The sequence below is a fragment of the Suricata suricatta genome, chromosome 2, assembly GCF_006229205.1.
Source record: "Suricata suricatta isolate VVHF042 chromosome 2, meerkat_22Aug2017_6uvM2_HiC, whole genome shotgun sequence".
In the NCBI taxonomy this organism is placed as follows: domain Eukaryota; kingdom Metazoa; phylum Chordata; class Mammalia; order Carnivora; family Herpestidae; genus Suricata; species Suricata suricatta.
The window spans coordinates 32,501,720-32,524,016 of record NC_043701.1 but is presented as its reverse complement, the minus strand read 5'-3'; the positions used below and the strand labels follow the sequence as shown (position 1 = coordinate 32,524,016).

The window sequence follows — 22,297 nt, the reverse complement described above, 5'->3', positions numbered from 1 at the left end:
TTTTCAACAGAATCTTCTGTCAGTCCTGTATTCTTTACTTTTACAGAAATGCATGCCTTCATGATGTCTCTCATAGCATTTCTTCCTGTTTGAAACAGATATGAAGTGATGCTCAAATGCTGGCACCCTAAAGCAGAACTGCGCCCATCTTTTTCTGAACTGGTCTCCAGGATATCAGCGATATTCTCTACTTTCATTGGAGAGCACTATGTCCATGTGAACGCTACTTATGTGAATGTCAAATGTGTTGCTCCATACCCTTCTCTGTTGTCATCACAAGATAACATTGATGGCGAGGGGGACACATGATGGATGGATACCTCACCAGCCCCCTTCTGAGAAACATCCTAGAACTTTCCAAACAATAGTCTACACTTTGTTCAATGTTTTTTTTTTTTTTCACTGCCTGGCCATTGAAAGACCACCAGATACTTTTTGCTTTTGCCAAGATTGCACTATTAAAGGACCTTATATTGCTATTTAAAATGACTGGATTCTAAGGAATTTCTTAACTGACAGAGCATCAGAGCCAACAGCTTTGTCCCACAGGCCAGTGACCAGCAGCAACCCCAGAGCTGTGATGATGCTCCTGTGCACGGAGACCAGAGCCTGAATTTTGGGTTGAAGATTTTAAACATCAGGATCCTACATGATTTCATGTGAGGAATGGAAGCAGTGAATTTTGAGGGTTTCTTGATCACAGAAGATTCAGAAGAAGTGGTGACATGGCCCCAGTACCAAGCCACTCATTTAGAATTAAAGTGTTTCAAAGAACTTTCATGTGTAGAATGGCCACTAACATGTTTTATTACTGATGTTGACTTTTGCCCACTAGGCAAACATTCCCTTTTAAATATTTGTATACATTCCTTATAATGGGGAAATATCCATAGGCAACACAGTCAACATTTCAAAATGTCAGGACATGAAACGTGCTTATAAATTAATAGGGATATTTACATATTGTACATAGATGACATTAAGAAGGTTCTCATAAAATAGCTTAGTCAATGAAATATTTAGTTGTCATTTAAAAATCAACTGAGGATGATACTCTTCTTATGATCGTGGACATATAGATGGTTTGCCTGTATTTTTTTTATGACGACTCTGAAAATAAAACAAGTGGTTTGTGATAAGTGTTTTTAAAAGTGCAACTCAGCATGTTTTTAAAGCCAAATACATCTGACTAAAAGGTTCATCGGTTCCGATCATGGCTCACGTAGGGCAAAGAAAGGATCGACGGACTGGAAACATTAGCCTCTTTCTTAGGTGGCAGCTTCCCACCCCACAATTGGAGGAAATAAAACTTTCTGGGAGTCTAGTTTTTCATTAGCACATGCTTTGTGTGAAGCAAAATATAATTTACAGGGAAAAAAGCAATTGAAAGTTCTGGCCATTTCACCTGGATGGACAGTTATTCTGGGCAGGACTTTTGTAATGTTTTGTTGTGCGGGATTTTGTGCTTACTACTGTATAGTGCATGTGGCACAGGATACTCTGGTTTTGTCAGTGTAAACATTTAAAGTATTATATTTTTATAAAAATGTTTATTTTTAACGATACAAGAAAACTTTCGTTAGGCCACAAAAATACTGCACTGTGAACATTTCAGAAAAGGTATGTCAGACTTGGATTAGTAACAGCATAGTTCTCAATGGCTGTAAATAGTGATAAGGAAATGTGCTGATTGCCAGTACACTCCACCCTCATTACATCACCAGGACTTGAAGCCAAGGGTTAACACAGAAAGCTATAGAGAGGTGTTACGCCGAAGCCCAATAGTAGAGCTGGGCTGACGACTACAACTTCAACTCTTTGACCATGGTAGAATTTACCAGAAGACACAAGGAACTGGACTGTAGAGATATGCTCCATTTTAAACTTTGTTTCAAAAGTGTAGAAGAGTGATACCAATGCACAAATACTGCAAATGGTGGGTAACAAAAGAAAAAACTTTGCAGAAGTAAATATCTCTACTAATATCAAGAGGATGAAGGCATCAAGAACAGAAAGAGCTTGTGGAAACAACCTGTCACCAAGACTATACACCTGTATATATGCTTGAGAAAGCTGCAATGTGAAAATCATATTTGCTATTTATAAAAATGTCCTTAGATTAATGTGTCTGGACCGATTGTGAGAGTAAGTGATTCTTCTAAGAATTAGATACTTATCACTGCCTATACCTGCAGTTGAACTGAATGGTACTTTGTATGTTAATAGCTGTTGTTTTGATAAATCATACAATTAAAATAATGTATCATCTTGTTACTGAGAGTTGGTTTTTGCTAGTCCTGCTTGATTACCTCTCCCTTTACATAACGACAGAGGAAGCCTAAGATTGATTTTACCCGGCTACATCAAGATCATCCACAAATGAGAACCTTAGTAAATTCCTGGACAGCTAAGGAATTTGCATACTTTGAATCTCAGGAAGTCTCTGTCTTTCTAACAGTGGTTTGCCCTGAGTTGCCAAATTACCTGCATCTGTCTGTCTTTCAGCTAAGAACTAAGAGCACCTGTCTCCTGTGTTTAGCATCATGCTCTTCTCCAGCAAGGTGCATCCTTGGACCAGAAGCCATAGCAATAAAGCTGAAAACCCACAGTTGCCAAAGAGATAAATAGCTATTTGAGTATTGGAGGAGAAAGGCCTTCTTATCCCCTTATAAGTACAAAGGACTTCTTATTCCCTTATAAGTACTTTTTCCATCCAGACAGGTTCCCACCACTCAGGAGCCTCTAGTTACTGGAGAACATAACTTTCATGTTATCTCCATTAATATTCTTGTAGTGGAAGGAAATTTTAAAAAATTTTTTAAATGTTTATTTTTGAGAGAGAGAGAAAGAATGACAACATGAGCAGGGAAGGGGCAGTGAGAGAGAGAGACTCAGAATCGTCTGCTGAGCCATCAGCACAGAGCCCCATGCAGGTCTCAAACCCAAAAACTGTGAGATCATGATCTGAGCCATAGTTGGACACTTAACTGACTGAACCACGCAGGTGCCCCTGTAATGCAAGGGAATTCAATGATGATATTTCCATCATCTAAAAATCATGTGGCACTTTGGAGCAAGATGATTTTTAAAAAGATCCAAAATCAAACTAATACCTATAAAATATAGTGGGGGCTGATTCTTTATGAGAGAGAATTCATTCCACGTACACAAACTCCCTCCCAGCCAAGAAATGCTTGTCTATAAGAAATTCAATCAGACTCCATGCCCCTGAAGGACAAGAACCTGTCATCTTTATATCCTTAGTATCTGGCACTTAGGAGATTCTAAAATAATTACTGAACTGAAACCAAATTTTCTTATCCTTAATCACTTTAAACCACCACAAAGATATTACCTATGTAGCTTCCATGATATTTGGTCAGCGATGACATGGGGAGAGGAGGACCTTTCTGGGGAGAGAAGGATAAAAGGATCTTCCTTTACAGACTTTTGTTTGGTGCTCTGAATTTTTAATTACAGGATTTTTCACTTCACAATGTAGCATCCATTGTATTTTTGTTCTTTCTGACCTACATAGCAGATTTCATCCTTAAATATGGTGAAGGAATATACAACCTGTAAAAAGCACATCAGATGTTTGCAGACATCTCACATTTTTAATCTATCCAATTGGGTTGAGGAAACAAGTTACATTATATCTAAGAAATTGATCCGTATTTCATTTAATTCAAATGTCAAGCACATGTGCTAGGTAATGGAGATTTAAGAATACAGTCCCTGCCAACCCAAGGAATTTAATGGAAAAGACAAACAAAACTACACAACTAGTGCATGTTGTAACTATACATTTCTTAGATCTGTAAGCTATCTTCAAGAGGCATCAAAGTTTATAACTGGAAGTTTGTATCTTTTGACCCCCTTCCCCCATTTCTTTCAATCCTTTCCCCCACTTCTGGCTACCATGAATCTGTTGTCTGCTTTTATAAGCTTCTTCCTTTTGATGTTCTTTTGTTTTTGTGGGGTCTTTTTGTTTTTGTAGATTGCACATATAAGTGAGATCATATGGTATTTGTCCTTCTCTGTCTGACTTAACTTCACTTAGCATTATACCCTTGAGATCCATCCATTTTGTGGCAAATGGCAAGATTTGCTTTCTTGTGACTGAATAATATTCCATTATATATCTATATCACCTTTTATTTATCCATTCAGCCATCAGTGGTTATTTAGGTTGTTTCCATACCTTGATTTAATGGATAACACTGCAATGAATATGCATATATCTTTTGGAGTTGCTGGGTTCCCTCCCTCCCCAGCCTTGGATAAATACACAGAAGTGAAGTTACTAAATCAAATGGTAGTTCTATTTTTAATTTTTTGAGGAACCTCCATGCAGTTTCCCAATTTACATTTTCACCCAACAGTTCACATTCTTATCAGCACTTGTTATTTTTTGTCTTTTTGATAATAGCCATTCTAACATATGTAAGCTGATACCTCATTGTGATTTTTTCATCTTTGTGTTTTCATGATGATTAGTGATGTTGAACATCTTTTCATGTGTCTGTTGGCCATCTATCTGTCTTCTTTGGAAAAATGTCTATTCAGATCCTCTGCCCATTTTTGAATCATTGTTTTTGCTGTTAGTTGATTTCTTTACATAGTTTGGGAATGAGCCCCCTATCAGATACATGATTGGTGAAGTTTCTCCAATTCCATAGCTTACCTTTTTGTTTTGTTGATGGTTTCCTTTGCTGTGCCGAAGCATTCTAGTTGGATGTCATCCCACATACTTATTTTCACTTTTGTTACTTTTGCTTTTGACATGAGACTCAAAAACTCATCCCAAGGCCTATATCAAAGAGTTTACTGCCTGTGTTTTGTTACAGAAGCTTTATGGTTTTTGATCTTACTTAATTCATTTTGAGCTAATTTTTGTGTATGATGTAAGACAGTAGTCAGTTTCCTTCTATTATACATGGCTGTTCAGTTTTCTCAACACACTTTATTGAAAAAACTGTCCTTTCCCCACTGTATATTCTTGGTTCCTATGTTGTAAACTAATTAACCATATATGCATGGGTTTATTTCTGGGCCCTCTATTCTGTTCCATTGATTGGTGTGTCTATTTTTATCCAACACCATACTGTTTTGATTACTATAGCTTTGTAATGAGGAATGAGATCACAGTTTAAACATTCTAAAGTGAAGCCTCCTGGGCAAATAGATTAAATACTGACCTACCTTGTGCAAAATACTGAACCTCTCTCAAATAGGTTCATCCTACTTACTTCACAAAGTTGTTTGAAAACTAAAAAATAACATGGAGAGGTACCTAGTACACCATAGTTGCTCATTAATTGTGGTATTATTATTATCTTCAGTCTTGTGCAATAAGAGCCAGGTAACCTGTGGTTGATTGAAAGGAGAAATTAAGCCTCAGACGGAACTTATAGATGTGTAAATCCAATCCTTACCCCATCCCTCACCTGATACCTCCTTTATATATTAGAAACAGAGCTGTGATTTCAACTTTTCCTTCAGTCTTGATGTGGCAGTGTGTGTATGGTGGGGGTGTGGGGCACATAAGAGGAATAGCAGGACAGTGACAAAATGGCAGCCCCTTCCCTCTCAGTGCCCGACACCTGACGAGCACCTCCACCCCATCCTTCTTTCCTTAACCTCCCTACTATTTCTTTAATTACCTCTCTAATGACTAATTTCCTTTTTTCTGATTTGGTCTTCAGACCTAGAATATACAACAGATGTGGAAAAAAATTGTCTAAATTCCAGGAAAGTTGCATAAAGGCACAATAACAGGAGTCACAATTCTCAGTATTCATGTCTAGAGATTACTACTGTTCTTTGTTTTGCTCGAATGGATGGTTAATGATTATTCAGATTCAGGAAAATGTGGGCTTACGACAGCATTGTTTTAGTTATATGATGTATGTTTGGAAGATAAGGAATGCTTCATTAATATTGTAATTATCCATCTGGATGACTAGATAGGTAACTACACAATTTAGACAATTTCAGGAGTTAGGTATGTAGACATTATGCCCCAAAGTAAGAAATGCTTACTGCTTTTAATTCCATAAAATGTTTTTCCTTTTCATACTTGACATTTTTCTCAAAGACTATCTCAATTCCCTATCTATCAAAAATTGGAAATAAGTTCAGTCATAAACCAGTGAAATATTTCAGTGGTGAATTGAAGGCAATAAAACAAAGCCTTGCCCATACTGTCCTTTGTTGTAAATTATACCAGAGGTCTAGATTACGTCAGCCTAAGGTATTGATCACAATGCTGAGAGGTTTATAACTACTATTGACTTACCATGTGACCCAGGAGCAGAAATCTAGGAAAATTGCAAAAGCATATCTACGGTAATGAAAAGCCCATCATTAATAGAACTTACTATCCTGTCATCTAACTAGTATTGTGTTGGCTTTAAGGCAAATATTTAACAAATGCTGGAAACAAAGACTCTGTCTTCTCCCTTTTCTCCATTGCTGGCTCCTGAGCTATTCTGATAAATGTGTTTCCCTTTATATCAACAAAAAGTATGGGTTAAAAAAAACTGAAATGAATTAGTTAATTAGCCTCACATAAAATTAGCATCCAAACATTCAAATAGCTCCTAATTCTTTAGTATTATTTGTTTTCATTTTTTACTAAGAGCTAATTCCCCAGATAGACTAATTCAGACTAGGACTAAATGTCCTATTCTCCTGGACAGCAAAACCCTACCTGGTTAAGCATTCTGAAAACTAGTTAGTGTTAAAGAGCAATTCTGAAACGAAAATGGATGTATATTGGATGTGTAAACAATATTTAATTTAAGCAAAATGGTAATAGTTGAACATTATTTTGAAGCTCTAGATCCACACTACAATGATAATTAATTTTTATCCTTTTCTTGAAAAGAAGTCCTTTGTCTTTATGCATTCACTTTTTCACTGTCACATGCGTACATTCTTTTCACCACATGAGTTGCAGGATGGCAAAAACATTCACTAATCCTTAGACCTCTGGGTTGGAACGACAAAAATGCATAAAATCTTACCAGGCCAAAAGAGATCAACTTTAAAAATCTTTGGCATCTAAACATGTCAGAACTGTTTTTCACTGACTCTCCAAGCCATTTGTGTTCCCCATTATGATCCATGGGATCTGTAATTTCAGTTCCTACTTTTATTGGGCAGCCTGGAATTTTGAAGAAACATATTTCATTCACCTTTCTCGGTTGTTTATAATTTTCACAGTTGTGAGTTTTCTTTCTGTCTCTAATTCTAAAAGTATTGGAACTGGTAATGGACAGACTGCTCTCTGCCAGCTGAAGCCATCACTTTGACGTTTGCCCCTATGTTCTGGTGACATCTGTTCTTTCCATTATAGTCAAGCTGGGCCTTTCCTTTTGTAGAACTATACTCAGCAACTACCATATTTATTAGGGCCAACAGTTCTTGTAAGCAAGAAATGCTAAATTAAGAGCCTTTGTGGAATCCTGCTACACAATGTCTGAAGTCAGTCACATGATCTTCAGATATTATTTCAGAAGTCCCAATAAAGAAAAATTACAGAGAAACTCAAATATCCTATCAGGATACTTTTGCAAGCTGTTTCTAACTTTTTGTTGAACTAGGAGAATTAAACACAGGGAATTTAAATTCGCTTCAGGGGTAGCCAAAGGATCTGTGAAAACACACAGGTAAAGCAAGAAGTCACTATCACATAGATACTAAAAAAAATATTCCAGAAAGAAAATATCCAGTGTTGAGACTTTATAGAAACTTGTTTCTGAAAATGAACTTAATTGATAAAAAGTAATAATGATGATAATAATGATCTCATCCCAGGACATGTCACAGGAATGAATGACTGTCTGGCACCTAATGGACTAAGGTAATGTTCTCAGGAATTAGTCTTGGTTTAGTGAAATGCTGTTTGTTTAGTAAATGAATGCTTGAAATGACAGAAGTAAAAGATCAGGGTTGCCACCATCAAGCCTGGTTGATTCACAGAATGGGGGAGAAAAGGTAACGCAAAAATACATATCCTTTATAATTTTTCTTTCATACATCTGTCTCCCACTTTTACCCTAGGGATATGTTTACATATGGATTGTTTTATTGACACAAGATTAACCTGTTAAAATGTTACTCCCTTTAGTGCAAGCATAGCAGATTTAAAATTATGATTGCCTTGAATCATTTTATTTTTAAAACTGTGATGTGAAGAAAGTGGATCCTCCACGTGGGCTTTAGAATATTGTCTCTAAATTATACTTGGCTTAGAGGTCATTACATAACATCTTTTTCCAAGATTATTCTAACAACTGACCTCCTGATTCTGTCTTATCCATACTGACTCTTCCGTAATATCCATAACCAGCTGCCAAAATTATATAATACTCTGATTACATCATTTTCCAGCTTGAAAACCTGTGTCCATTCCTAGAGGGTCCCTGAATGAATTATTTATGTTGTTTTGTCATGTTTTGTGTTTTTTAAGTCTATAACCTCATGGGAAAATTTTTTTAGATAAAAAGTGCACAGGAAATATCCTCTAACCACTCTCTCACACCCTCCATCCTCACTTCCTAAAGGAAAACAATGTTAACACTTTCTTGTATATTCTTCCAGAAATTTCCGCCTTGCATCAGTTTTAAACTAAGCCAGACACTTTCAGGACATCCTTCAGACGCCTCCATTTTATTGACCAAACTGTCATTCATCATAATCTCCTAACCAAGAGATTATCTCTCTACCTTTGTGATGTTGAACTTATACCAAAAATATCCCCCTTTTGGTAGAAGCTGTATAAACAGGGCTAGACCAAGCTATTTGGACCACCCAAGCTGGCTTAAAATTTGGTGTCCCTTCAAACTGATATTAAGTATTCTCTCAAATTTTATTTAAAAAGAAGATTGAAATAATGTTCTTTTAATAAATATCAAAGAACAGATTTACTCATTTCCATTTAACAAAGCAGAATCATCAATATCCTAAAAGAAAAAATCACCAAACTATTGTGGTTTTCTAAAACTATTCTCTTTTGCCATATTCCAACCAAACCAGCTTGAAAATCATAACGGCTTTTAAACTTAGGTAATAAAAATAAATCACCCATTCCTGATATGCAGCATTCTGTGATGGATTATTTTTAGAATTTCAGCTGACTGACAACTTTGACTGGAACTGTACTTACGTGTGGCAGATATGCCCCACAGAGATGGGTTGTTTACTGTAGCAAGTTATTTTGCTTCACTCCAACTGTCCTTTTGGCAGAAGTACATCCAACCTAATTTTGCCCGTTACATAAGGAGCCACATGTGGAAATCTGAATCAGCCGACATCATATTACTGACTTAATCCAGCTGTAATTCGGTGCCCAGTGACCTGGCGGGCCCGTCTCTTACTCTCATTCTGGACAAAAGTGCTATAGCATGGAGGTAGATACATTTTAGGATCAGATACCCTAGGTCTGAATCATTTCCACCACTTATCAGCAGTGTGATTTTGCACTAACTGCTCAAACTTTCTAAGCCTCGGCTTCCATATCTAGAAGATAATAATGCAAATGGTGACTTCCTCATAAGACTATATGAGGATTGAATGGAACAATACATGCATAACACTCAATAAGTAGCAGTAGTTATTTCTGGAGAGCTTGGTTTTATTATTATTACCATCATCATTATCATTTATAACCTGCCTTGCTCCACAAAATGATTCCGTGTGGAAGACACTAGAATAAAATTACCATAAAATAAGTCCAAAGTTTGGCCCAATCAAGAAATATGTGACAGTAAAAGTCATGAAAACAGGGACAGGTTTTCTTCATCATTTTTAGTAGTACCAGGGAACTGTGGGGCCCTCATCCAGTCTGACTTTACTGCTTGTAAGACCGTCAGTCTCACTTAATCTTTTTAAGTTATACTATTCTTCTCTACAAAGTATGAATATTATACTCAAAGTGTTAGCTATAAGTATTAAATAATATAATACAGTTTAGACAAATAGAGGTATTCTTATGGTTATTCAATTCATCAAAATATATTTTTTTTATTTCAAAAGTCTACTTAGAATTCATCTGATGTATAAAAATTTGCTCTAACTAACCCCAGCACTTCCTTTGCTCCAGCATAATTGCTGGAGTTGTTTACAGAGATCCGAACTTAGAATCAATGGGCTCCGGACTAAAGAAGGGCATGAAGCTGGCCCTGGGCCTCAGCACAGGGGTTGTGGGTGCTCATTGCTAGCTGACCCTTAAACAACGCCATGTCCTCTTTGGAGGTCAAAGTTTGGGGGTGAAATCACTGCCCCTTCTCAAAGATAAACAAAAATGCAGATCTGAAGTGGTGTCCTGAGCTAACATGAAACAAGTAGAGTTTGAATCTCATCAGTGCAGTGTTTTTCCAACATAATAAATTGCTCTTTGTTTAAATCAGAAATGAATTCATTTTATTTTCCAAAATCGGCCCTGCCAGGTTTCCTTGATTTAATTGTATCTTTTTTGTCTGCTGACAATGGAAAGCAGAAGAAAATAGTCTTGGTGAGGAAATGAAATATTACCAAGAAAAACAGGCATTCTCACTCTGTATGAGGTGGGCTTTTTTTTTTTTTCACATTCAGTTTTTTTTTAAGAAAAAAGGTCTTTACCCTTTGAAATAACAGCATTATTGCAGTTACTGTTAGGTCATATCTGCATGGCCCAAAAGAAAATGTTGGAAAGAGAATTGACTAGTTCATAAGGGTATGGACAACATTATTTTTTAAAGGAAATGGTTTTTCATACATAGAAAGAATAACAAATGATAGCAAAGAAAAGTGAGAGTCGTGACAACTATTTAACTCAAATAAAAATGTATGATTAAAGCATCTGTGGAGTTCAGGTAAAATCATTTAGAGGGAACACAAAATAACCAAATCATTACTGTGATTCTTCAATGTATTTAGCTAAAATAGCCCTTGCTTTAGTAGCAGAAAAAAATTCAGTCCTGATTGACTGGTAAGGAAATCTCACAATGAAAGAATAAGGATTTGAAGCAAGAAAAGGCCAGGTTCCCATCCCAACTCTGCCATTACTCACTATTTGCCAGAGTAAAAAACTGGATTTTCATATATTCAATTTTAAAATATTTCTGAGAGTCTTACATGGTAGACATGTTCTAGGGGAGAAAGGTATAGCAAGGAATATGCCAGACAAGACAATTGTCCCCATGGGGCATTTACTCCAAAATATGGGAAAAGAGGAAGAAAGGAAGGAAGGAAAAAAGGAAAGAAGGAACGAAGGGAGGGAGGGAGGAAGGAAGGGAGGAAGGAAGAGGAGGAGAGAGGGGAGAAGGAAGGAAGGAAAAGAAAGGAAAATATATGGATAAAGACAGGGTGTATAGACAGATACACAGGAAAGATAGATACACAGAATTTATTTTCAATTGTTATAAGTGCTGTGAAAGAAGTAAATAGGATAAAAGGTAAAGATTAAAATGGCTATTTGGCATAGGGTGATTAGCAAAATGTGAGCTGAGGCTGGAAGATAAGAAAGAGCCAGCCACGTGAAGGGCTGGTGTGGAGCCATCAAGGCAGGGAGAACACCAAGTGGGAAGGCTGTTTCTAGAGGCAGGCGAGAGCCTGTTGAAGGCCCAGGAAACAGAGCCACATGGCAATAATGTGTTCAGCTGGGTGAGGAAGAGTAGTATGAGGCAAAGGTGAAAATGTAAGCAACAGGGGCGCCTGGGTGGCTCAGTCGGTTAAGTGGCCGACTTCGGTTCAGGTCATGATCTCATGGTTTGTGGGTTCGAGCCCCACATCGGGCTCTGTGCTGACAGCTCAGAACCTGGAGCTTGCTTCAGATTCTGTGTCTTCCTCTCTCTATGACCCTCTTCTGCTCATCTCTGTTTCTCACTGTCTCAATAATAAAATAAAACATTAAAAAAATTTTTTTAATGTAACTAACAAGTTAGATTTCTATTCTAATGGCTGGCCATGGGAAGCTACTGGAGGGTGTTAAACAGGGTTTTTTAAAGATCAGTCTAGCTGCTGAGTGCAAATAGATTATAGCAAAGCAAGAGAAGAAGTAAGGTAGCTATTTAATAACATTTGGCCAGAGATCATGGTATCAGGTGAGATGGAAGTAGGATGGAGGCAGTGGAGATGGAGATAAGTGGACAGATTTGAGATGCCTTTTGAAAATGAAATGAATGGAACATGCTGATGAACTGCATGTGGATATGGAGGGAAAGACAATGATCAAAGGCAACTTAGATTTTTGGCTTATGGGAAAAGATGGATGATGTGACCAGCGATTGAGAGAAAGCTAGGAGAGTCACAAGTCAGATCAAGAGTTCTACTTTGGACATTTCAACTTAAAATGCCTCTTAACCAAAGAACTGAAAACACCACGTAGGCATTTGAATATGTCTGAAGCTTAGAGGAAGAAAACCATCAACATTTGTTCATATAAAGCCATGGAACTAGACAAGATCATCTAGGGGGAGAAGCTACAGAGGCAAAGGATGGAACTTCAGGGCACTTCCTGTTTAGAGGTCAGGGACGTAAGATTGAGAAATTACATACTTCATCATAAAATATAGACTTATCATATGGAAAAATTAAATAAAATATGTATGCTTTGCTACTAGCTGATTAAAGCTACTTAACAATTGTTAATTTCTTCCATTTTTTAACCTTTTTGCTCACTCCCACCATCCAAATATGATTAAACTCTACTTCTAAAAATAAGTGACCTACTATATATCCAAAGGAATAAAAACCTAACACTTCTTTTACCTCTATTTATCTAGGCCCCAAGTGAAATGTAATAAGCAAGCAGAGATCATAACCTTACCAGTCATTATGTATCACGACTGGTAATGCCAGTGACAAGTCTCCTCTATCCTTCTGAAGAATTCCATTTCATGCTAATTGTTCTAAAGTTTACATTACTAAATCAACACAAATTCTATCTAAGCTTATCTTCTTTCATTTTAAGTTGGAAAGACGTTCATCCTGCATTTGCTTGTTCACTTTGAGCCTTTTAACTCCTGCTTTTACTTACATGATAAGCTTATATGATCATTATTGTACTTCAAGCAAGTTCCTGAAAACAAACAAACAAAAAAGTAATGATCCACAGTTAACCTAGAGTATGTGTATCAGGATTGGGCTCAGAAGAACCCAAACCAACTGTGGCGTAAATGAGAGAAAAGCTTCTTTCTTGTACACAAAACAAGTTGGAAGTCAGGCAGTTGGGGTCTGGTATGGAAGCTATAAAATGTCATCAGGGACCCAGGCTCCCATCTTTCTGCCTGCTGCCCCAGTGTATGACTTCCATCCTCATGGTCACCTTTGTGGTCCAGATGGCTTCCTGAGTTTTTGAAAGGAGGAGGAAAGACTGAGTCAACATCCTTTAAGAACCTTTCTAAAAGGCCTGCAGAATTCTTCCACTGCTATATTTGGCCAGAATGCAGTCTTAGATCTACCCCTAAATACAAGGGGTGACTGGGAAATGTAGTCCTTTACTTTGGCTCCAATATGCCCAACTGAAAACCATGGTTCTTTTAAGGAAAGGGAGAATGGGTATGGATAGGTGACTAATCATCTCTTTTACTATGTGTGAGTGTGAGTGTGTGTGTGTGTGTGTGTGTGTGTGTGTGTGTATGTGTATCCAGTATCAACTAGTATTTTTTTATGGAATAAAACATGTATGAATCTTCTTTTTTTAATGATTAATCCAAAAAATATGAGCTATCTCTGACTTGGATACCCATCCTGGTTTTCTGGTCAAGTTTTATCCCATCTAATTTTAGTAAATTCAATATTTATGATCTGTAATTGTTTGATGAGTCACTTGGCCAGGCAGTGTGGGTGATAAAAAGATTTACAAATCTTTCCATAATTTACACTTGTATTAGAAAATAAAAATAAGGACAAAAATCCTAACTGTGGAAGATTATTGTAATAAGCCTAGAAATTAAACAATTGGGGGATTCAGTACATAAGGAGATTCATTATGCTAGAAAGGGGTTGAAGGAGGGTTTGTGAAAGAAGATGCCCATGAGTTGGGCCCAGATGGATAAATAGAGAAGGAATACTCCACTAGAGAGAGTCATGTCTGTAAGGAAGTCAGGAAAGTACAAGAATGGTAAAGGAACAAGAGAAGTTAATTTGAATATAAAACTTGAGGAAGAAATAGTAGTGTGTCTACCAATAATGAGCTTGAAGGGACAATCAACTGCAAGTCTCCCCTTCCACCTGTCTTAGCTTCTCATGACCCTGATTAGTACAATCAGAAATTCAAGGACAGGGTTGGGTAATGGAAGGATATAAAAGTGAATTCTTTGTCCTTTTTGGTTTCTAGTCCCTCAGCTTGGATCATGCCACCCTACTCCTGTCCTGAGTGTGAGCTCATCCAGAACGCTCCATGACGCTGGGTGTGATGCAGTATGGAAGTTGCATAAGGCTGCAGTCTCTCTTGTAAAAACATAGCAGATGATCAGATACATAGCACTGCAAAAAAAATGTCATTGATAAGAGAATTGCATGGCATTCCCTGAGCTAAGGAGCATGCATGCTCCATGAGTGTACAAAAGGCCTTATTTAAGGTGCTGGGAAATGGGGAATGACAAAAGGCTTTCAAAACAGAGGGGCAACACGATCAGAACTCTTATCTGGAGTAGTAACTCCAACATCATTGATTGGAGGAGGAAATATTTTAGAAGCTCAGTGAGGAGACCATTTCAGGCTATCTAGGTGACTAGAGCAGACACTCAGGCTGTACTGAAGGAGAGTGGCCACAGGTCAGTGTCCTGTGATCACAGTGCACTGTTGCTTTATGACTGTATTTGATGGCACAATTGTTTACAACCTTTCTCTTTTTTCTCTGCTTATCATTAGTGTTACTTTAGAATAATGAAGCCTGTTCCATCCATTAACTCCACTAACATTTGATCTCCCCACGGATTGAGGTTAAAAATTAATTACTCTTCCAACATATTGATTACATGACTATAAATATAAAAAACAGAACTACAGAGCAACTACAGGGACCTTTGTTTAAATAGCATGTTTGCTCTTTTTAAAGGAGGGAATTAATGCTGAAGGACCTTGGACCTGGAGGAACATACAAGAAAAGCAACACTAGAGTGCCATCTAGTGTCGACAATGTTTTTTAATACAGCGTATCAAAGAAAGGTAGGCTTTTATATATCATCTGCAATTTCCTTCTGTTGAAAACTAGTCAACGTCTGACTAGTTAGGACCAAGCTCTCAAACTGCTTTCACTGCTTGCCATTCATATATAGATCTGAATTTTAAACAAAATATTCATTTTGAAACTGCATTGAGAGAAGGGCTTCCGTTCAACGTCTATAATGTGATACATCAACAGAATTGGAGCACATTATTCTCAACGTGGTGTCATCCCTTATACAACTGCCTCTTTTTAACATTCTAAGGTCCTGAAGTAGAGCTAGCTTTTAATTCTCTCTTTTCGTCTTTTTAATTGTTTCAGACTATTTCACCTAAGGAAAAGCGAACTCATAATATTTCATGAATTAGAGGATGAATAGTATGGAATAGATTAGGAACTGGTATTAAAATCTCTTGCCGTGGAAATTCATTGTTACTGGGGTGGCTCATATATCAGAGCACTGCCTTCTGCAGACATTAAAATTCACTTTGTTTCGTGTCCCTAATACTGCCCAGCCCTTGGGAAGCACGAAGCTGACATTATATTAGGCAATTCACGCTGACCTAGTAATTCAAAGCAATCATCACTGGTAACTGAAAGTGACTACAGTCCAAAAGAAATAGAGCCTAAGGTCACAGTTGTAAATCTTGCCAAAGGAAGGCCAAAGATTATAATCTTTATACCAAGTGCTACGGATTCCTTTCTGCTGAGCAGAGTCATATTTCAAAGACTTTACTAATCTGAAACCTATAGGCAGTTGTGACAATAGCAGATATGGCTTAAATGACATCAAACCCACATTTTAAAGAAAAGTAATAAATCAGTGGGAAAAAATCAATTTCATTTATTATATCTGAGATTCATATTCTTTTCAAAATTCAGATTTTATCATTCCAGCTTTGCACTATACTGAAAACCAAGCATGATGATTTGTATGGATTAAAAGGCTAACATAATTAAATCATGGTTCATTGAGGAGGTATATGATCCCGTATCCACGTATGTTTGTGTAACTTGTAAGCTGATTCTGTGTTTGCTATGATTATACTAGAAGCAAGAGGGACTAGTCAGTCAGAGCTTTGTGCTATTGAGACCAAGGTCAGAAGTTTGATTCCTAAACAGGACAAGCAGCTTCAGTGATGGGTGCTTCGAGACATCAATATGTTTCCTCAAAATCAATGGGCTTTGGGAAATTCAATGTGTAAAGTAGCCACTGCTAAAGAAAAACACTTGTAAAAATCTGTTATTAGACTTCTTATTTCATAAGTAATGTATGCCTGTGTGCTGATTAATGTCAAGAAGTAATTTTAGAAAAGCTCACATTATTGCAGATGCTAACAGTCCCTCCCAGTACTGGCTGTTCCAACAGATTCCCTCACCCCCATATTCTTCATACTCATAGAAGGACATACCTTTACGTTGATTGTAGGGCTTTTCAATAAAGATAGGATCATGCTAAGGACATAATCTGTGATAGGATTTATTTTCACTTAGCAGTATGTCACAGATATTCCTCCAACTTGTAACCCAGTCTTCTTTGTTGCATAATTTTCTGCAAAATGGGTATTTAAATTTTCATGTAATTATTCCCCTCTTCATGGGCATTAACGTTATTTTCAAGATTTTTGTTTTGTTTAACATTACAAACAGTGCTGCCAAAAATATACATAAAATCTAATGCACCAGCCTTTTATTCTATGATACAGTCCTAGAATGATAGAAAAAGTAATAAATAATTGATGCATTCCTCTAATATCACATTACATTAAATATCTGAAGTTTGAAGATTTCTCCTTAGACACAAAATAAGTCTAAGTATGTGTTGTAACAAAAAGGCATAACCACATCTTCTCCAGGTCTGAAATTCTAGAGAAAAAAGATGAAAATGGAAAAGGGCAACTCTTTATGTTGATACTGTGATCTTCAGCATATGTTCTGTCAAAACTACATTGTCTGCTAGGATTTGATAAGATTTAGCAACATTAAGTTCTGATTTGTGCTCTGCAATACAGTTATGAGTTAAGTAAGAATCTAAACAAGACATCCTTGGCCTCAGATGCTCCTTGAAAGAGCATTTCAAAAGAATATTATTTCAACTCGCTTTTCTAAGATTGGGTCTAACTTGAATTTTAGGAAGACCACCATAGTCAGAGCTAGAACTGGGCTGACTTGGTCACTTTTTAATAGACAGCATTTATTGAGAACTTATTTCATGCCAAACATGATATAAAATGCTTTCCATAGATTAATACATATGATTCTCACAATAACCTGAGGAGGCACGTGCCTTTATTGTCCCCATATTATAAGTGAGGAAAATGGGCAGAGACTTAGGGAACTTGCCCAAAATTACATAGCTAATAAATAGCTGGACCAGGAATCAAAAATAGGCAGTGTTCCTCTAAGAACTCAAGCTTTTAATCAACGTTCCATAACTGGATAACCTTGAGCCCTTTTCTTCCTAAGACTCAGATAACTTATATTAAATATGAGGGCAATAAACCTCTTCTACCTATTTCCCCAGGTCATTTTAAAGAGTGAGATCATTAAATGTAAAAGTCTCAGTAAGTGATAAATCATTACAGTTTCCAGGGTTTTTTCCTGGTTCTCAGAAATGAGCAAGATGAATTCTAGGTGAAATTCTCAAGTAGATGTCTCTTTTTAACAGAAACATTGACACTTAGGCAAATAGCCTGGCATTGACCTTACACCACTGCTGCACTTTGAGGCTAGGTATCATGTACTTTTGGCAGAAAATACGAGTGCAGCATGTGAAATGGGAAGAGTCAGAGCTCTAGGCCCCACACTGGTTTCAATCCTTATCCACTCAACAACATAGTCTCTGATCCTTCATTCTTCCCACCTGTAAGACCTATTCCGTGTCTCACAGGCCATCTAAGTAACACACCTAATGTGCTTTGTAATCTACCAACCAACAAGCTATCGTGTGATCGACTGCGGTGTCAGAGAACTGCCAGGTACAACCTAACCCAGAGATGGAGAAGGAGAGGGTGCTGCCGGCAGGGAGACAGCCCCGGGCACCTCAGTGCCTCAGAGTCTTTAACCCCATATTCTGGGAGAGCCCACCTTGATTTTGATGACCACAGGTTTTGTCTTTTTTTTTTTTCAGCCACACTTTGGGGGGATTTCTCTTTGCTTTCAGTTCCTGCCACCCACAGGGAAATCACCTATTTGCTAATCCTTTTGTTCAAGTACCGATATGTTGATTGAGCATCTCCCAGGTACCTCGCATGATTGTGCTAGACTGTGCTAATCGTGGTGAACACTGGGGATATGACAGTAATCAAAATAGAGTCCTTGCCTTATGGAACTGACATTCTAGAGGGAGACATAAACAGAAAGCAAGCAAACAAAAAAAAAAATTAAACAAATGGTAATACCATGAGATAAGCGCTAGAAGGAAATCAACAGTGATAGTGCGATGACGAGTAGAAAGGATCCACTGTGGTCGGGGTGGCAGTAAAGAGGCCAAAGACGGCGATGAGAAGAGGATTTAAAGTCTCTCTTAAAGGCAGAACCAACATAGCTTCACAGATCAGATGTGAGGGGTAAGCAAAGAGAGAATTAGAAGATGACTACCAGGTTTCTGCCACAGACAACTGACAGGATGGAAAATCGGAAGAAGGATTGTGGAGGTCAAGATATATTGGGATATGTTGATTTTTAAATGCCTGTAAGCCAGTTAAATGTCAAGGTGGGAGGCATCTGGGTGGCTCAGTCGATCAGGCATCGGACTGTTGATTAAGGCTCAGGTCATGATCTCAGCATTTGTGACATCAAGCCCTGCATCAGCCTCCATGCTGACAGTATGGAGCCTGCTTGGTATTCTCTCTGTCCCTTTCTCTTTCTCTCTGCCTGTCCCCGTGAATACTCACATGTGCTCTCTCACTCTCTCTGTCAAAATAAATAAATAAGCCAAAAACATGTCAAGTTGGAAGTATCCCATAGCACAAAAGAAAGTTTTTGAAGAGAAAAATTGGGCTGTCAGGAGCTTATAGACAGTACTTAAAATAGGAATCCACATTATAAATTATTCGATGTTACCTTTCCCTTGGTTATTGACATTTTTAATTATTTTTTTCAATGCTTATTCATTTTTGAGAAGGAGATCATGAATGGAGGAGGGGCAGAAAGAGAGGGAGACACAGAATCTGAAGCAGGCTTCAGGCCTGAGCTGTCAGCACAGAGCCCGACATGGCGCTCAAACCCACGAACTGTGAGATCATGACCTGGGCTGAAGTGAGATGCCCGACCAACTGAGCCACCCAGGCGCCCTGGTTGTTGACATTTTAATTAATAACAGAGAAGTTTGAAAAACCTTCAAGAATGGATTTTTTTAATCCCTCAGGAAAACTATGTCTGGCCAGAAATTGAGAAGGAGTTCTTAGTCTCTCGAAAATCACATCAGTGGGGTGATCTGCCCCTCTGGTGGGAATATGGAGCCATGGAATAAGATGGCCAGCTCTGTGGCTTGAAGGAAATTTCTGATCCTTTTCATCTTCCTTTTTTTTTTTCTTTGTTGGAGACTGGGTACAAGTGAGCAAAGGCAGAAAGAGAAAGAGGGAGAGGGAATCCCATGAGGAATTGAGAGAGAGAAAGAGAGGGAGACAAACGGGGTTCACCCAAAGCAGGGGTCATGCTCATCTGATGAGGGGCTCAAGCTCACCTGAAGCAGGGCTTGAACTCACAAACTGTGAGATCATAACCTGAGTCTAAGTCAGATAAACTGAGTGAGCCACCGAGGCGCCCTCACCATCTAATTATCTAAACAGTGAAAGTTAAAATACGTACCTTTGTAGAGTTGTTGTGAGAATTATAAATACTATACGCAGAAATGCCTAGCACAAGATAGTGCTCAGTAAATATTAGCAACATCACATTTCTCTTCTTCCTTGTACTGTTAGAATATCTTTTTTTTCTGTTAGAATATCTCTATGACCACAGTTCATTTTCTCAGTGCACTCCAATAGTTTCTTTTTTTAAATTTTTTTAATGTTGCTTCTTAAGAGCCAGAGAGAGAAAGAGAGAGAGAGAGCATGAGTGGGAGAAGGGCAGAGAGAGAGGGAGACACAGAATCCAAAGCAGGTTCCAGGATCTGAGCTGTCAGCACAGAATCTGACACGGGGCTTGAACTCAAAAACTACGAGATCATGATCTGAGCTGACGTCAGACGCTTAACTGACCAAACCACCCAGGTTCCCCTCTGATCAAGTTTCTTATCTGTCCACTCCACTGGATCTCCTTTTATCAAAGTCACCAGTGGCATTAAATCTGTCCCCATTTTATATCATACCTTCACAGCATTTGACCCAGGTGACCACTCCTCCCTCAGTGGTCAGCTTTTTTTCTTGTGACGTCAGTGACACCATACCATCCTGGTTTTCTATCTATGTCACAGAAAACTTCTCAGTCTCCTTTGTTGGATCCCTTTTTCCCACCTCAAATCCAATTATCTCAGGCTGAGTCCTGGAGCTCCATTTCTTTTGTGACCTCACTCCTTCCAAAGTAATACCCAGTCTTATGGTTTTTAAATACATCTATAGTTTCTCAAATTTGCATCTTCCCCTGAATTCCAAATTCACACATGCAGCTACTTACTCAACATCTTCATATGATAAGCGCCTTAAGTTTAACAAATGAAAAATAGAACTCTCGACCTTTCCCCCTCAAGACCGCCACCATTTTAGTAAAAGTGCATCATCATTCACCCAGTGGTACTCTACCAAAATCACCCTTCAGATCATGCTAAAATAACTCCATTTCCAAATATATCCACAATCTGTTTCATCTGTGGAGCCCAAAACCCAGGACCAGGCCACCATTATTTCTTACCTGGACTACTGCTCAAATGGTCTCCAGGACTCCACTACAATCCATTCTTCCACTGTAGCCAGAGTGACCTTTTGGAAACATAAATCAGACCATGTCACTTTCATGTCTAAAATCTTTCAACAACTTTTCATCCCATTTAAAACGAAGTCCAAGTTGTTAACCATGGTCATGGCTCTGTCATGGAAACTTCAACTTCTTCTCCAATGCATCTCATTCAACTCACACCTTTAGCACAGTACCAGCTGCCTCACCAGCCTTCCTTCTTTCCTCTGCACTTGTTTACCCTTCAGAGTCTTGCCCTAGCTATATCCTCTGCCTGGAACTCCTTGCCTCAGATCTTTTCTTGCCTGACCCCTTATCGTCATTCTCAGCGAGGCCTTTCCTGATCACCCAGTCTAAAACAGCACCCACCCCTCAGTCATGCCCTGTCACACACACTGCTTTCTTCTCCTTTTGTTATTTATAACTATTTCAAATTATCTTGTTCATCTATGTGTTTATGTCTATGTTCTCTGTCTCCTCTCTATTTGATGATAGGCTTTATGAAAGCAAAGATTGATCTCTCTTATTCATCCCTGTGCCTGGGAACCTAGACAGAGCCTGACACACATTAGACACCCAAAAATATGTGTCAAAGAGTGAATGAATGAACACCACTTACTATTGTTCTGCCTATGAGACTTGAGTGCTATGGAACACCATCGTCTACTTGGTTCAACTTTTGCTCCTTGGCCTATTCCTCCTGCTTTATCTAAATGCCTGTTCCTCTCATTCTCTGAGTCACCCACATTTCAAATGTCAGTATTTCCCAACTCTCAACTAGTTATTAAATTTTCTCTTTTAAACATCTCATATTTCTACCTCATTTTCTCTTGCCTGTGTTGCCTGCCTTAGCTCAGGCTCTCATCATGGTTTACCTTAACACTAAATAGTCCCCTAATCGGTCTACTTCCTCTAGTGTCACCATTCTTAAACCCAATATCCACTTCTCCTAACATATGCATTTCTGTTAATAGCTTTCAGAGATTCTGCCTTTTCTACAGACTCCTAAGTAAGGTGGAGAAAGGTACCCTGGGACTGGACCCCTGCCTTCTATGAGCATCACACTTCACAGCCTCCTCAGAGGCCAGGCCAGTCCAAAATAACTTTTAAATGTTCTTCAACTTCCACTTCTTTGCACTGGTGTAGACTGTTCCTTCCGCTGGAGATGCCTTTCCATCAGCCCTACTATCTGTGTGTGAAACCCCCCCACCACTGTGTTAAACTCATCATCCTTCCATACTC

At 38.2% G+C, this 22,297-nt stretch overlaps 1 protein-coding gene and 1 long non-coding RNA gene across 2 annotated transcripts in view; one reads left to right on the top strand and one right to left on the bottom strand.

Annotated features, from left to right (window-relative positions):
* Window positions 1-2,278, top strand: part of MET (MET proto-oncogene, receptor tyrosine kinase) — a 117,837-nt gene extending 115,559 nt beyond the window's left edge. The window contains exon 21 of the mRNA XM_029955792.1: window positions 99-2,278. Within this exon, the coding sequence (XP_029811652.1) occupies window positions 99-309 (211 nt within the window). The 3' untranslated portion in view covers window positions 310-2,278. The remainder of the gene's footprint in view (window positions 1-98) is intronic.
* On the bottom strand, window positions 866-21,084 carry LOC115305545. Its single transcript, XR_003914837.1, has 5 exons — window positions 21,014-21,084; window positions 16,573-16,712; window positions 5,206-5,370; window positions 3,356-3,576; window positions 866-1,110 (listed from the first exon to the last, which is right to left on the bottom strand). It is a non-coding gene; the product is annotated as an uncharacterized LOC115305545 (long non-coding RNA).
* Between the last annotated feature and the right edge of the window lie 1,213 nt (window positions 21,085-22,297).